Source organism: Erpetoichthys calabaricus, chromosome 12 (assembly GCF_900747795.2).
Source record: "Erpetoichthys calabaricus chromosome 12, fErpCal1.3, whole genome shotgun sequence".
NCBI lineage: Eukaryota > Metazoa > Chordata > Cladistia > Polypteriformes > Polypteridae > Erpetoichthys > Erpetoichthys calabaricus.
The window spans coordinates 20,321,196-20,336,466 of record NC_041405.2 but is presented as its reverse complement, the minus strand read 5'-3'; the positions used below and the strand labels follow the sequence as shown (position 1 = coordinate 20,336,466).

The 15,271-nt window shown below is 38.9% G+C and overlaps 1 protein-coding gene across 1 annotated transcript in view; it reads left to right on the top strand.

The window, feature by feature from the left end:
- aco2 (aconitase 2, mitochondrial) overlaps positions 1-15,271 on the top strand; it is a 33,014-nt gene that overhangs the window by 3,348 nt on the left and 14,395 nt on the right. Inside the window, exons 2-11 of the mRNA XM_028815155.2 lie at positions 4,686-4,828; positions 5,392-5,650; positions 5,738-5,830; positions 6,344-6,502; positions 9,482-9,632; positions 9,769-9,873; positions 12,456-12,547; positions 13,232-13,337; positions 13,638-13,795; positions 14,121-14,194. Of these exons, the coding sequence (XP_028670988.1) occupies positions 4,686-4,828; positions 5,392-5,650; positions 5,738-5,830; positions 6,344-6,502; positions 9,482-9,632; positions 9,769-9,873; positions 12,456-12,547; positions 13,232-13,337; positions 13,638-13,795; positions 14,121-14,194 (1,340 nt within the window). The remainder of the gene's footprint in view (positions 1-4,685; positions 4,829-5,391; positions 5,651-5,737; positions 5,831-6,343; positions 6,503-9,481; positions 9,633-9,768; positions 9,874-12,455; positions 12,548-13,231; positions 13,338-13,637; positions 13,796-14,120; positions 14,195-15,271) is intronic.

Below are 15,271 nucleotides of genomic sequence, written 5' to 3'. Positions count from 1 at the left end.
GATATTGCCTGGTAACAGGTATTTGTATTTGATATACTTATTGTTGGAAGTGGTCAAGTACACACATAGACGATAAGAACTGAACAAAACGTTACAGGTATGCATTTAGTTTTAAATCAAGCTGAAGTTTAAATAAGATTCGTACAGATGTGTTGATAAAGGCAGAGTGGTAGTGTATGTTCTGCCTGTGCATTTCTGGACTGATTGGCACAGTGAGTATGTTTCACTGCAGATGACTACCTGTTTAACACCAAATATTAGAAATGGCTCAGTAAATACTTTTCAATGAAGAAAATATGTTTAGTCCTTTATTTGCTGTAAAGTAACACCTACCAACCCCCCCACCATTTTCCATTTCCAACCCAAGTCCCCAAGTGTGAACGTTAAGCACTGTGCCACCAGATCACACTGTTTCAAATATCTGTTTCAAATAACAGAAAAAGTGAATTAAAACTAAACAAGATACTTTGTCAGTTTCTGTCACTGAGTTGCTCACAGCGCTCTCTTCTGATTGGCTGTGCGGTTGTATCCTGCAAAGAACCAGCTTACCATCCACCATGTTGCTTTCTTCCAGTGTTGCTGTGATAATCGCTAGCTGCCTGAGACCCTAAATCAGGAGTATTAAATTTACTCCTCCATATGTGCATTATTAAATGTGTACACGTAATGTCGGTTCATTTCTTTTCACTTAATTACACGCTATGCTATATAATATAAACATACGCCATGCAAAAAAGTTTGCTTTCTTGTGGCTGGCATTTTGATGCGAAATGAAAAGAGAACTGACATTATGCTCATCAAATTGTAGAGTATACAGTCTTCATTCTGTGGCGTCCTAACTATTAAGTCTTCATATCCTTGTTGTGCTTGCCATTAAGGTGATTTTTTTTTATTTTGACTTTTAATATTCCTTATCGGCTGATAGAACGTCATGTTTATTGTGCTTCCTTCGGTATTACCAGTGCATATTCTACATCACTTTAGACCAATAAACTCTCTGCTCGCTTCTTTTTACCATAAAGGAGTGGGTGGGGTTTTGGTGGACTGTCGCTGCGACTCCCTCAATAAATGAACACTAATGTACTTCTTGCACTTGTGGGCCAAGAGACATGGCCACCAACTACACTAAACACAAGGCAAGTGAGGATTGCTGTACAATACTTGGGGCCTGGCACAAAACTGGTGTGTTATACCTTTTTTTTTTTTTCTTGGCACATACACTCTACAGCATTTAAGCCACTCCTAGCGTGCTGTTTGCAGTTTGTGGAAGGGCTTCTGACATTTAGCCAAATAAGGGCAAATAAGCACTTTGGCAGTGTGCTCTAATGCTTTTAGCATGCAGCAAGACTTGTGCCAGTCTGTCTGCACAACAAGCCGAAACACATAAAACCTGTAATAAAGCGTGCCAGTTAAAGCAGTTCAGTGTCTGGAACAAGGTGGCAACCCTCTGCTTTTAGTATTGTATTTTCCTACTGTAAGTACTTTTACATTATTTAACATGCCCTTCTATCCAAAGTGACTTCCAAATTACAAAGGTTTTTTTTTTTATTTTTTTTTTTTTTTTTAAATAACTAGTGGTGTCAGGGGAATTGTCTCACTTTAGGTCAAGCTGTACTGAGGTTAGAACACACTACCTTGCTGTTTCTAGTCCTCTGCCTTGACCACTCTCCTTACAGTATTTTATATTAATTTGAACTGACAACCTATAAGACAAATCTGAATGAGATATTGGGCCAGCTTAGCTGTTAGCTAAACAAACGGGCCTGATGAACTGAATGGTCTCGTTTGTCAACTTATGTTCATTATGGCGGAGTGGCAGCTCTGAGGCTAGGGATCTGTCCAGCAATCAGAAGGTTGCAGGTTCGAATCCCATAAACACCAGAAGTGATTCCACTCTATTGGGCAAGGCCCTTAACCTGCAATTGGTTTGTGCTGTGGGTATGATGTTAATCTGCACCCAGCTCTGCAAGCAGAGGAAAAACTTGGGGGTTGGTGGCAAGATTGACACTCCGGCCACCATGTTTTTAAAAAAAAAAAAAAAAAAATCACTCTTCCAGTCCAGGTGGTTCATTATGTGGTGGGTTTAGCAACACACTATCGGCATATGTTTCCAACCTCCTTCTCTTTATGTTCATGATTTGTTGTATAACTTTTAAATTCCATCATTCCCTCCTGTCATTTGCTGTTTTATTCATCTTCCTTTTAGTAAAAAGTACATTGCATAGGCATTGGTATCATTTAACTCTACTGCTCTCTCTAATATGTATTGTACTGTTCAATTGTTCTTCTGTTTACCTTTCCCATATACAGAGCCTTTTCGACCCCATCTCTCACTAATTTGGTGCCTTTACATTCTGCGTCTCTCCATATATAAAGCACCTGTCACATAACATTGCTTCTCCATTTTGTTTGCATTTCTCCTAGAGCATGGTCAATATTTTGATTGTCTGTCTCCTGTACAGCATCTTTTGTCTTCTCTCTCTGTGTTTCTGTACATTTTCACATACAGCTCTGTGGACGAAAAAGGCACACTGAAAAGCAGACAGATAATATTTTCTCATTCTCTTTATTTATTCATTCGGAGTCGCAGTAAGTAGAGATTCAAAAGAGTATAACTTATTGCCACAAAGCTCAATTGAACCCCGATCAAAAGCCAGGAGGGGTTTTTTATACTTCAGCATCTCATGATTAATAAGACCGAAAGAACATCCTTATCAAAACAGTAAAGTTAAACAATATGTCTGTTGAGCTAAGCATTATCTGTGTTTTGGAAGCTAAGCACAGGAGAGACGCCTTTGCATAAACTACATGTACTTTCTGCAGCCTTGTGACCTTGTCCCTGAAACATTCACTCTGAGAAGGGGAAAAAAAGACACAGCTTAGATTTTTATTCATGTGGACACTATTTCTCCTGAACCCTAGAATAACATATTTTTGTTAGTTCATAAGCCAAAGCGTCTCTCACTGGCAAGTTACAAAATAGTTATTATAAAAATTCTAATTTACTAAACACACAAAATACATGGTGCTGAGGAGAACATTCTTCTTCTACAGCTCCTATCCATTTTGTCATTTGTTTTGCCTTTCATTTCTCTCTGTATAATGAATTCAAAGTGTTCAGAACCCTTCAGTATTTGACGTTATGTTGCAGCATTTTGCTTAAATGTTTTTTCCCTTCATCAAGCTAAATTTAATATCCCAGCATGACAAACGAGAAACAGAATTTTAAAAATGTTTGCAAATTTAGTAAACACTAGGGGGCTTCGTCCCCTGCTTGCTTTGCTTGCCAACCCCACTACCTGCGCTACGCACCAGCAACTTCACGTCTCTGCCGCTGACTAACAACAAAACTTTTAATTCTTGTGGATAGGCCTCTTCATTGGGAAGAAACATTACCTGTCCCTGATGGTAACACAAATTAACACAAATTAACTTAAAGTTTTAAAGCCAAACAATATGTACATACTTCTGTCATATCACCTATGTCTATATATTCAGTCTCTTTTTGCTTTTACCTTTTCGTCAATATCGCATTGAGTTTTGATTTGGTGTTTGGAATTACATTGTGACAACGCAACGTATAACTGCCCGTGAGTGAATATCGTTTCTTTCTCTCTACACAAACTGTGTCTGGCAACAGCATTCACACAAATGAGAAATGACTGAACTGTGTGCATGGTTGTAAATGATTTAGATGTGGGCGGGACTTTTACAAATCTCTTTGCATAAAGTCTTTCGAATTTTCCTACTTCCATTATCTCTAACCTGACCTGCAAGTGTATCACGCCAACGTTTTTGAATTCTTTACAGCGTTCTACTTTGTCATCTACTCTTTGTTTTTTATTTCCGGCCCCGGGCCTGGTTACATCTCTTGGCACAAAGTCTCGTATCACAGGACATGAAAGTGTCTCTCTTCAAAAGATTACATCTCGTCACAGGATAAAAAGTCTCGTCTCCCAAGAATTTTTTATTAGAGCGATAAAGAATCTGAAATTTCACACTGACACAATTATTCAGACCATTTGCTATGACATTTGAACCCTGTTGAACATCTCTGTAGAGACTTGAGAATAGTTGTTCACCAGCGTTGTACATCAAACCACAAAGTGCTTGACAGGATCCGAAGAGAAGAATGTCAGAAATCCTCCAAATGCAGGTTTGCCAAGCTTGTGCCGACATACCCAGGAAGACTGCAGGCCATAATCACTGCCCAAGGTGCTTCAACTAAATAGGGTCGGAGTCCTTTTTTAAATGTATTAAGTTTGGAAAAAATTAGTTTTTTATCATTCTGAGGAATTAAATGTTGCTTGATCTGGGGTGAAAAATAAATGCTTTTAACATATGGCTGCAACACAATAAAACTGTTAAAGAGATCTGAATATTAATTGCATTGACTGTATATAGCTCCTTTCCTATCTGTCTCTCTTTCTGATGTAGATGATTTTCCTTCTGCTTCTCTCTCTGTCACATGTACCTCTATCAGATTCAGTCTCTATCTATCTATCTATCTCTCTCTCTTGATATTTTGGCACTTTGTTCTTGTTCTTTCACATATTCGGTGCTTTCCCTGCCTGTCGGGTTTTCAAAGTCCTGTTGTTCGCTTGTTTGTTTTTATGTTCTTATCTTGTTCATTATATGTGGCCCAGAAATTATACAATTGTCTTTTCTTTTTGTTTTTCTCATAGCATGCCTTGGGCCTGGGTGTGCGGCGGTTGCACATCACAACCAGGCTTAGTGCTCGTGGCAAAGTGGCGATGAGCCGTTTTGAGCCCAATAACTTCCTCAACTATGAGAAGCTCCAGAAAAACATCGAAATTGTCCGTAAAAGGTATAATTTAAAATGAACTGCAAACAGTAGTAAGTTAGTAGCATTGATAAAATTCTTAAATGGTGCCTTAACTCCTTAAGGGAAAGGGATACCTAATCCATTATCATTTTGCATTTCCCGAAAATAATGAGCGCTTGTCACATAGTTTGAGAGCAGTTTTCTTGATGTATCCAGTCATTTTTTTCCCCCTTGGAGCTGCTTATGTTCTGTTTTTGTGCAGGATAGGATTTCCATGGTGGCATTACTTTGACTGTCATCACTTAAAATATCGACAACTCTAGAAAATGTGAGGAGAGGATTATAAAATACCATTATGGTCTACAGCCTGCTTAATCCAATTCTGGATTGAAAGTGGAATTTTAGCTTAGTAGAAATTTGTCAATGTAGATAATGACAACTGTAACTCTCCATAAATGATTCTAACCCTATATGTTGTGAAATCTGCTAAACTCAGTTCAACGTAGTGAGGTTCCATTTTGGAAATTAAGAGTGGCAGTGGTGAAATGATTTAATATGGGTTTGTGTATTGGGAGTGTATGAATCACATAACTATATGTTTTCAGACTGAACCGGCCCTTAACTTTGTCCGAGAAGATTGTATATGGCCACCTTGATGACCCCGTTGGACAGGAGATTGTCCGTGGCCGTACCTACCTTCGTTTACATCCAGACCGTGTGGCCATGCAGGATGCTACTGCTCAGATGGCGATGCTGCAGTTTATTAGCAGTGGGCTACCTCGTGTGGCAGTTCCAAGTACCATCCACTGCGATCACTTGATTGAGGCCCAGGTTGGTGGTGCGAAGGACTTGGAGAGAGCCAAGGTAAACTGCATCTTAAAGAGTAGTTGATAATGTGATGTATTTAAAGTTGCAGAAATTTATGTATTTTTTTTTTGGTTGCTCTTGCAGGAGATGCATCAAGAAGTGTACAGTTTTATAGCAAGTGCTGGGGCTAAATATGGTGTGGGATTTTGGAAGCCCGGGTCTGGAATCATCCACCAGGTTAGACCAATTATTGAAATGGACAGAATTTCTGTACCATTTAATTTACTTGAATTTGTACTGTTTTAGATGAGTCAATACAAGGTACTTGTGGCTTCTTTTTGTTTTTAGCATTAGTAGTGAAGGCTCTGGATCTTAAACCACAAAGTTGCCAGTTCTGCTACTTCTTCACTTTGTGATTTAATCTCCCTGGGGGATAAATATGTTAAGAGTTGTATCCTGATCTCCTAGGATAAAGAAATTAGTCAAATATAGAATAATAATAACCATCACAATTAAAGGCTAGATGTTTGTTCATTCCCAGAATTATAAGATATAATTTAATAAATGGAAACAAAAATAATCTCGGCCAGGTTGTTTTTGAGATTTTTCCTGTTGAGCACATTTTCCCATTGGTCAGTACTAGGCTATCTGAAGTCCTCCTCCTCAAGTATTTTCTAGAATGAATTTGTGAATCTTTATCCAATAGTGAAATTATTTCTATAAATCTTATATATTTTTTATCCTCGTTAGATCATCCTTGAAAACTATGCATATCCAGGATTGCTACTGATTGGGACAGACTCTCACTCCCCTAATGGAGGTGGCCTTGGAAGTATTTGTATTGGTGTAGGTGGAGCAGATGCTGTTGATGTCATGGCAGGTATTCCCTGGGAGCTGAAGTGCCCAAAGGTGAGTGAGAGAGCATGGGTCTTGAGTGTTCAATCCTGACGTGAGTAAACTGAAACCAGTCAAAACTGACATATGGCACAGCTGGATATGTTACTTGGGAGGACCCAATGTTCATGTCAGGTTTGGTAGTGACTTCCTTTTGAGCTTCTCAGTCAAACAAATCTCCCTGTGTACTATAATTCGCAGTCCCTTCACTGTTTCTGTAATTACCATGTATACTCGCGGATAAGTCTGGGCTTTACCTTATTTATAGTATTTTATAATGTCTGTCGTATAAGGCGAATGCGGAAAACTCACGCTATTGGTCCATGAGATTATGATATGCTAACGCCCACCTGAGAGAGTAACCATGGAGCACTCTGCCTTTTCTTTCCCTATGTATTGTGCCTACGTGACCACACGGTAATACCTGAACTATTCCGAAACAACGTTTACACTGATTTGTTTTTTTTTATATATCTCAAACCCTCACACCTTTATTGTAAGAGCATCCCTAATCTACGATGGAGCGTTCATTCAGTAGAAAATATGAAGCTGGTTTTAAATTAAATGTAGTTGAAGCAGCGAAAGAAATTGGTAACTGCGCTGCTGCAACAAAGTTCGATGTGTCTAAGAAACTGATGCGAGGCTGGAGGAAGCAAGACGATGTTAAAATAAATAAATAAATAAAAATGCATTTTTTGGGGTCTGATTTTTATGATAGATTTTTTCGGGTTTCAAGACCCAACTTATACGTGAGTATATACGGTAATTGCAGTTGAATCCAGGATTTCTTTCTGTCTTATGCATAATGGCTGCCAGAACAGGCTCTGGTACTCCTGACCCCAAGGTTGATTGTGTCAATTGGAGTATGCAGAGTTAACCATGTTGAAAATGATGCTGATAGGAAGTTACTATCCATATGTGATAGAAGATAGGAAGAGTAGTGTTTACTTCAGGTTTAAATTAATGTCAATTGGGAAAGACTGGTGTACTCATTATTTTTTTTTAAGCCTTTCTCATGTTAGAACCCTTGTTAGCATGGTAATTAATGACAGTATATATCTCCAAGCTGGGCCAATGTTTAATTCTTTTTAAGATTTTTGGATAGTTTTACCATCCAGCATAGAAAAAATATACTCTGATTGTTTTGTATATTTTTAGGATCTTCTCTTCAGTAATCTTTGAAAGCATGACTTGGGGGAGGGCAAGATTTTGTCTGTCTTATGCAATAACACATTTTTTGACAAATGTCAAGACAGATGTTTAGCATAAAATGGATGTGTTCGGAAATAAACGAAAATTCATAAGTACCCAGGCCTAAAGAATTTGATAATTCAAGAGACTTGTATAATTCAGCCTGTTGTGCAGAAGATCTGTGTGCCATCTTCCATAATTAGGTGTTTGTGATCCTGGCAGCTTAACAGAAATTAGTTCTTCTTGATTTCATTCTTTGTTATCCTAAGTGCAATACAATTGTCTTTATGTTCCAAATCCTATGGCCCGGATGTCAGACCAGATGTTTATTTAGGGCTGGGCGATGCGGCAAAAAAATCTTACCACGATAATGTTTTTCATTATCCATCAATATCAATATATCACAATATAAGTCAAATCACTATATCTGTTACTTAAACTTATGTGCCATTTTTTTTGTGTGTGTGTGTGCAATGACCAGCAATTATTACCATAGATCGTACTTTATTTCAATATAGAATAGTTATTGTCTGCCTACTTGCAAAGCTTTAGCAAGATGTGTTGCTTATAATGCTCTTATTTTACCTTTTCTGTGAAAAAGACTTGAAAACTTGTGCTCAGAAATTTTTTAAGTCCCATTGGAAGATCTGTATTAAATACTGATGAAGCAGAGTCATTGCAAAAAAACTGAAAAGGACAAGTGAGCCAAAAAGGGGAAACCTTCAGCCACCTCCTTGTTATAAGAGCATGTTAAACAGGCTTATCAACCACACATGACTTTTTTTTTCCTTAATGGAAGCAATTTGTTTCTGCACGCAGTAGCGGAACAAAAACCCTTAGGGTGCATGTGGGTGCATGACAAATGAGGCCAAGTTTATGTGAGAGCGTGTGGGCACAGGCTGGAGTACTGCAGGAGCGGGTTTAAAAAAAATCGGTCCAGCGCAGACCTCTATTCAAAGTAAAAAAAAAAAAAAAATGCCCAAGAAATTAGTTTTGCATTTAGTATGCTCTAAAGGATGGCACTGTGTCAGATGGTACAAGAGATTAGTGGTATTACTTGTCTTTATGGGATCTTACTTTCTACACAATTTGAAGTGCACACCACTCTGCGTCTTGTTAGACTTTAAAGAGCACTACCACTACCAAATTCCTCTGACCTTTTCTTTTCAACAGTGTCCTTGTCTTTTTAGCCTTGGGCTGTGTCTGTTGGGTATCTTCATGCATCAACCTAACGTGACATGGCTGTACCTCCACTCTAGACACATGATTGGTTCAGTACAATGCTATTTTCGTTTTCCTTGGCTTTTTGTTTTGTCTGTCAAAACATACATAGAACTCATTCTGTCGACATTGTAGCAACTGTGTCTTATTCTTCTTTTCACTATAATTCTCTTTAGTCATTTTATCACCCAGGCCTATTATTTTATCCATCCATCCATTTTCCAACCCGCTGAATCCGAACACAGGGTCACGGGGGTCTGCTGGAGCCAATCCCAGCCAACACAGGGCACAAGGCAGGAACCAGTCCTGGGCAGGGTGCCAACCCTTAATTTCTAAACAAGTAATTCGTATGTACAGCAAGAAATTGGTATTAGTAAAGTGTAGTGTAAACTTGGGTATTGAATTTAGGTTAGTGCATGGGTTGGTGTAGAATAGTTACTTCACACCCATCTTTACACCTGTGACATTTGATGCTGTGGTGTGTTGGTGGAGGCTTGTAACTTGGTGCTTGTATGTCAAAAATAAAATATTCTTGAAAGCTAAGTTTCTGTGCAGTAATACTGATTTTTGTATACTGTACAGGTGATCGGAGTTAAGCTGACCGGTTCTCTTTCTGGCTGGACTTCCCCTAAAGATATCATTCTGAAAGTAGCTGGCATTCTGACTGTGAAGGGGGGTACAGGAGCCATTGTTGAGTACCATGGCCCTGGCGTAGACTCCATCTCCTGCACGGGTGCGTCCTACAAAGTAATCCTTGGTTAATTTCCACTGTGATTACTGACACTTTGTGACGGTTTACATAATAAATTTAGGCTGTGGCTCACCTGGCTGATTTGGGAGCATGCTGAAGCTTCTCTTAATTGTTTTAGGCATGGCAACAATCTGTAACATGGGAGCAGAGATCGGTGCAACTACATCCGTGTTCCCATATAACCATCGTATGAAGACCTATCTAAATAAAACTGGACGATCTGGTGAGTGATGTACTTTTTATGGAGTGTAAATTACAGGCATGATAGAATAACATGGAACAAAAAAGTTTTTTTTTTAATTTAACAGATCATGTATTTATGTTGATAAAACATGCAGGCTGCATTCTACTACTTATTTCTGTGAGGTGTTTAATTAAAGTGCTGGTACAGGACAGACTGACATTTTTGCTATGGCTATAACACAAGTCTTTGCTTAATAAGTTGCTGCTAGCTTAAAAGTCTGTTTCCAAGGTGGACACCTTGCAAAAATGCAACATTTGCTCCTCATTCAATAAGATGATCAATTCCAGACCATGTAACATTGCAGTGATCTCTTTTCAGAGGCATATGCTGGGCATTAAAGTCCAAACAAAGGACCAAAACCCAATGGTTATCCAAAAGGGTGAGCTTATATGTACCCAATAAATCGGTGGCAAGCCTATGTTCCCTCCTTCAAAGATCCCAGTGTGGCCCTCGATCATTGCTTTTCCTCTATCCGCTCACTGCTCAACCTGTCTGTAACTTCTGCTGTATAGCAGAGACCACAGTGCTTGTTGGGTGTGACTGTAGCAAAGTTGTAGCTATCCCTTCTACTCCAAAGGATAATCAGGACTGGACTGGACTGGAAAAATGGAAGACTCCATAAAAGGAGTTGGATGAGGGGTCCAAGTAGTTCAAACACTTGCTAAGACAGCAAGTGCCCAATTAGAGGAAGACTGTGTGTACAGAAAAGCCATGTTGTTTACCTTGCTGACAGAGGTGGCTGACTGTTCACCAGCCAACTCGGCAGGTTAAACTTTGCTAGAAACCGAAACTATAAAACCGCTTGCATCCTGAAGGTGTGACCAAGGCAAAGAAGGAAACGAGTGTCTGAACAAAAAAAGAAAATATGCTAAAGGTACTTCTACATGCCTGGAGAAATTGGAACAGGAAAAGAACAAAGGACACCTACTTTGATTCAGAAAACTATTAATTGTAATTTAATAGATTGGACAAAGACAGCTAATGTTTTATGGTATTGGTGTCATTATAACTGAAAAGTCCCATGCAGACTAGCAGTGGGTAAGTAAAAGCCACAGTGCGGGTACAAGAAGCTTAATTAGCCGTAGAACTTACTCATCTTGAACACATGAATTGATCGATCAGAATTCATAAATGATGTGCCTTTTTCAATAGCAGAGAAAAGGTTCATCTAAGCCTCCTTAATTTTAGGTTCTGTATTGTTTGTGTGTGTGTGTGGATTATTTGTACAAGTCCATGACTATGTCAAAAGACAACTGAGAAATGAATGTTTAAAGCAGATTTTCACTGATTTATGAACCTTATTCATAAATTGTACAGAACAGATCTTTTCATATTTCTGGCATCCTGGCTGGGAAGTGATACAGAGGTCCTTCACTCGACCTACATTTAACTTGGGGAGTCCCTTGGGGTCGTCGTCTTAATCGTTTTTTATTAATTGCCAGCATTACCGAAGTTAAAACATGTAATTGAGTGATCACACACCCCTTACTACACTACTTAGTGATATTTTAAAATGCATGTTTAACATCTTTGTAAAAGACCTTAATGCTAATTGGAAATATAAACATTCTAGATTTTGCAAAGTTGAATAAAGCAGTAATGCAGAGAGCAAAACGGAAGACTCATAAAATAAAAAATACTAATAGCAGATGACCTCTTATTTTTATAGAGTTAACATTCTGAAACATGTGGTAATACAAGTGTAGGGTTGTGGAGAGTTGAAGCAAATCCCAGCAGCACTGGGTACATGGAATGAACCAACCCAGTCAGCGTTCCAGCGAATCACTGGGCTCACACATCACACTAATGCAGGAGCAACTTACAATCATGAATTACTTCTCAGACGCTAACCTCCAAATAAGGTTGCGCTTTTGTAAATGGCAGAAGCAAAAGAGGTTACTAAAATACAGACAATGTAAATGCAAGTTACGGTAAGTTTTATAATGCAGTGAAGTGTCAGTCGTGCTTCATCACAGGGACAATGTGTCGTATTCTCATCTATTCAGTCAAGCTGTGGCTCTATGCAGCCGGTGGACTAATATCCCTTTTACCATGCAGATGTCATTATCTGGTGGTGAATCTGTTAGCTATAGCCAGTCAGGCAAACGTTTTAAATCTGTAAATAGAAGAAAGCTAGAGTGCTAATTCTCAACGAAGCTTAAGCAGTGTCGAGGTGACCACTGTGCAACACAGCCCCTGCAGTGAGCATACACTTTGTCGACTAACAGGAATATGAGAGATCATGCTGATGTCATAGCTGCAGCTGCTGCCCCCGGCACTGTAAATGTACACCAGTGGAAATACAGACTGGTAGTGTTTCATTGTGAGATGACCGTTTTTATTAGTCCTAAGTATTCCGTATTAATAAAGTCAGAAAATGTTTGGCTTTTCTATTTCTGGAATTACTCTCTCTAAAACCACTCTGTTCTTGTTAATGTCTTTAAGTTGAGGTATTGCATGTTAATTGTTGTAAAAGTACAATGCCAACTAATCGCTCGGATAGCCTGACATTCATCCCTGCCTACCACTAGAGCTAACAATGCTTTTCTCTCTGCTTGCAGAAATTGCTGCATTAGCTGACGAATTCAAGGACAATCTGGTTCCAGATAGTGGCTGTGAATATGATGAGGTCATTGAAATCAACCTCAGTGAGGTGCGCTGCTCAAGTTTGTGATTGGGGGAGTGGCTCGGTTACATTTAGGTCACAGACAGCTAATTTTGGTTCTTTTTTTGGAAATCAGATAAATGTAAAAGAGCTGGTGGGCATAAATGTACACCCAACAATGTTCATTACGCTGTTATATGATGATTATTGCATCAATGCTGATTTGGGCAACTGAACGGATTACCATTGTTCCTAAAACCTAATTTCTATATAGCTATTGCCTTTCCCACTTCTCTGTATTATTGGTTGGTCCTCAGCAGTACTGTGACAGTACTAGAAAACACACTAAAAGCAAAGCTCGATTGGCAGAAATTCTACAATATAGTGTCTAAAGCTGGTAAACACTTGGCATCATTCTTATACTTTGACCAAGTGGACTTGGTCATTGCTACCTTTACTATGGTAATGTATTACCTTCGACATGTTGAACAGAGTAACCTCTAAATATATGCATAATGTTTTCTTGAGTGGATTCAAGCTGTAATCTGGGAAGCTTTGTTCAGTTACAGTATGTAGCTTAAGAGAATGCATAGCAGTTTTCTAGAAGATGATTACAGGATGTTGGGGCAACATTTTGTCAAATTGGAGTAGATGCTTTTTTGTATAACATGCTAGTAACATTTACAAGCTCTCCATCGTAAGACTTTTTTTCTTTATATTTCTGTTTTCCAGTTGAAGCCTCATATTAATGGGCCCTTCACTCCTGATCTGGCCCACCCAGTTGCTGAAATTGGAGCTGTGGCTGAAAAGAGTGGTTGGCCCCTGGATGTGAAAGTCGGTGAGTTCCATGTTGAATGGCATTCATCAATGAAGAGTTTACTACTAGTTTTAAAATAGGAGTTTCTAAACTGTGTCCACAGTAAAATGATAAATCAAATATTGGTTCTTTTACAGTGTATTTCATTTTAGTTAATGAGGATCTCTGCATGTCTTCCAGATATTTGCAAACCTACTTGTCAAAGGGCTTTTCAAACTACATTTCAGTCCTCCCGTTCTCAGTTACTGAATAATAATTTGAAATGCTCTGCTGGTATAGGAAAGGCTTTTGATGTTTTTGTTTTTTTTTTTTTGCCCCCAGGGCTAATTGGCAGTTGTACCAACTCCAGCTATGAAGACATGGGCCGTGCGGCAGCTGTTGCCAAGCAGGTCCTGGACAAGGGAATTAAATGTAAGGCCCAGTTCACTGTGAGTCCTGGCTCGGAGCAAATCAGGGCCACTATCGAGAGAGACGGTTATGTGAGTACCTTCATTCTAGTGATCGGACAACAGCAGACAGTGTCACGTTTTTTTGCCCGTGGTAGAAATACTTAGGAGAGGTTGAAGCAATTAAGTAACCAAGCTTAGATATTAATAGTGAAACAACTGCATAGTTCATTTAGTTGTGTGGAAACCGGCTTCTTCAAAGATATACACTATAAAACTGCAGATCCTGTGGTTGAACTGGGAATACAGAAATGTAATATCTTTCTCCCAGGGGCTTAACTGCAGTACATGTTATAGCTGTCCAGTTTACTCCTAACTTGCATTTTAAGGTTTTTTTTTTTTTTCTTTTCCCCACCAGGCCAAGATTTTAAGAGATGTTGGTGGAATTGTATTGGCTAATGCCTGTGGTCCTTGTATTGGGCAATGGGACAGGTATTTTAAATTGATTATAATTATGGAACTGCATGCCACTGAAGATGGTTTAGCCGATCTTGTTCCATATCTTCCCGTCCTTGTCATCTTGTTCCGTTACCCCCAACACCTGCATGTCCTCTCTCACCACATCCATAAACCTCCTCTTAGGCCTTCCTCTTTTCCTCTTGCCTGTCAGCTCTATCCTTAGCATCCTTCTCCCAATATACCCAGCATCTCTCCTCTGCACATATCCAAACCAATGCAATCTTGCCTCTCTGACTTTGTCTCCAAACTGTCCAACCTGAGCTGGCACTCTAATGTATTTGTTCCTAATCTTACCATGTACCCTTTTTTATTTAAAAAAACACTTTCAAAGATCTACTTGCGGCTTAACTACCCTTTTAATGACAAGCTAGGTAGATGGATAGGGTTCTAAATCGTACTCCAGTGTTTGCATAAGGCACATTTTAAGTCCCATGCTTCGGATCAGCCGTAAATAACTGGGCCTTTAAGTATGTCTCCTCTGTGTTCCCTGTATACATTGGCAGCCAACACATCTCGTCTTTTAATGCTTTTTGGTTAATTTAATTTCTGCAAGTTTGGAAAATCCTCTTGAGAAATGCTAGATGTCTGTATAGTAACTGTGCACAGCACATACCTTCATTTTAAGGATCGTTAATCTGTGAATCTTGGGGTAGTAGAGTTCTTGATCTTGTACTTTCTCACATTTGTTTGTGTAGGAAGGTTTAAAAACCCCATTTACAATGGTAGATAATCCCAAGCGCAAAAATCCACATGTGCTAGTGACTATATGTCTGAGTTATGTGCATTATGAGTGTGTGTTTATATGTGTATAATATGATTATATACAGTTAGGTCCATAAATATTTGGACAGAGACAACTTTTTTCTAATTTTGGTTCTGTACATTACCACAATGTATTTTAAATGAAACAACTCGGATGCAGTTGAAGTGCAGACTTTCAGCTTTAATTCAGTGGGGTGAACAAAACGATTGCATAAAAATGTGAGGCAACTAAAGCATTTTTTAACACAATCTCTTCATTTCAGGGGCTCAAAAGTAATTGGACAATTG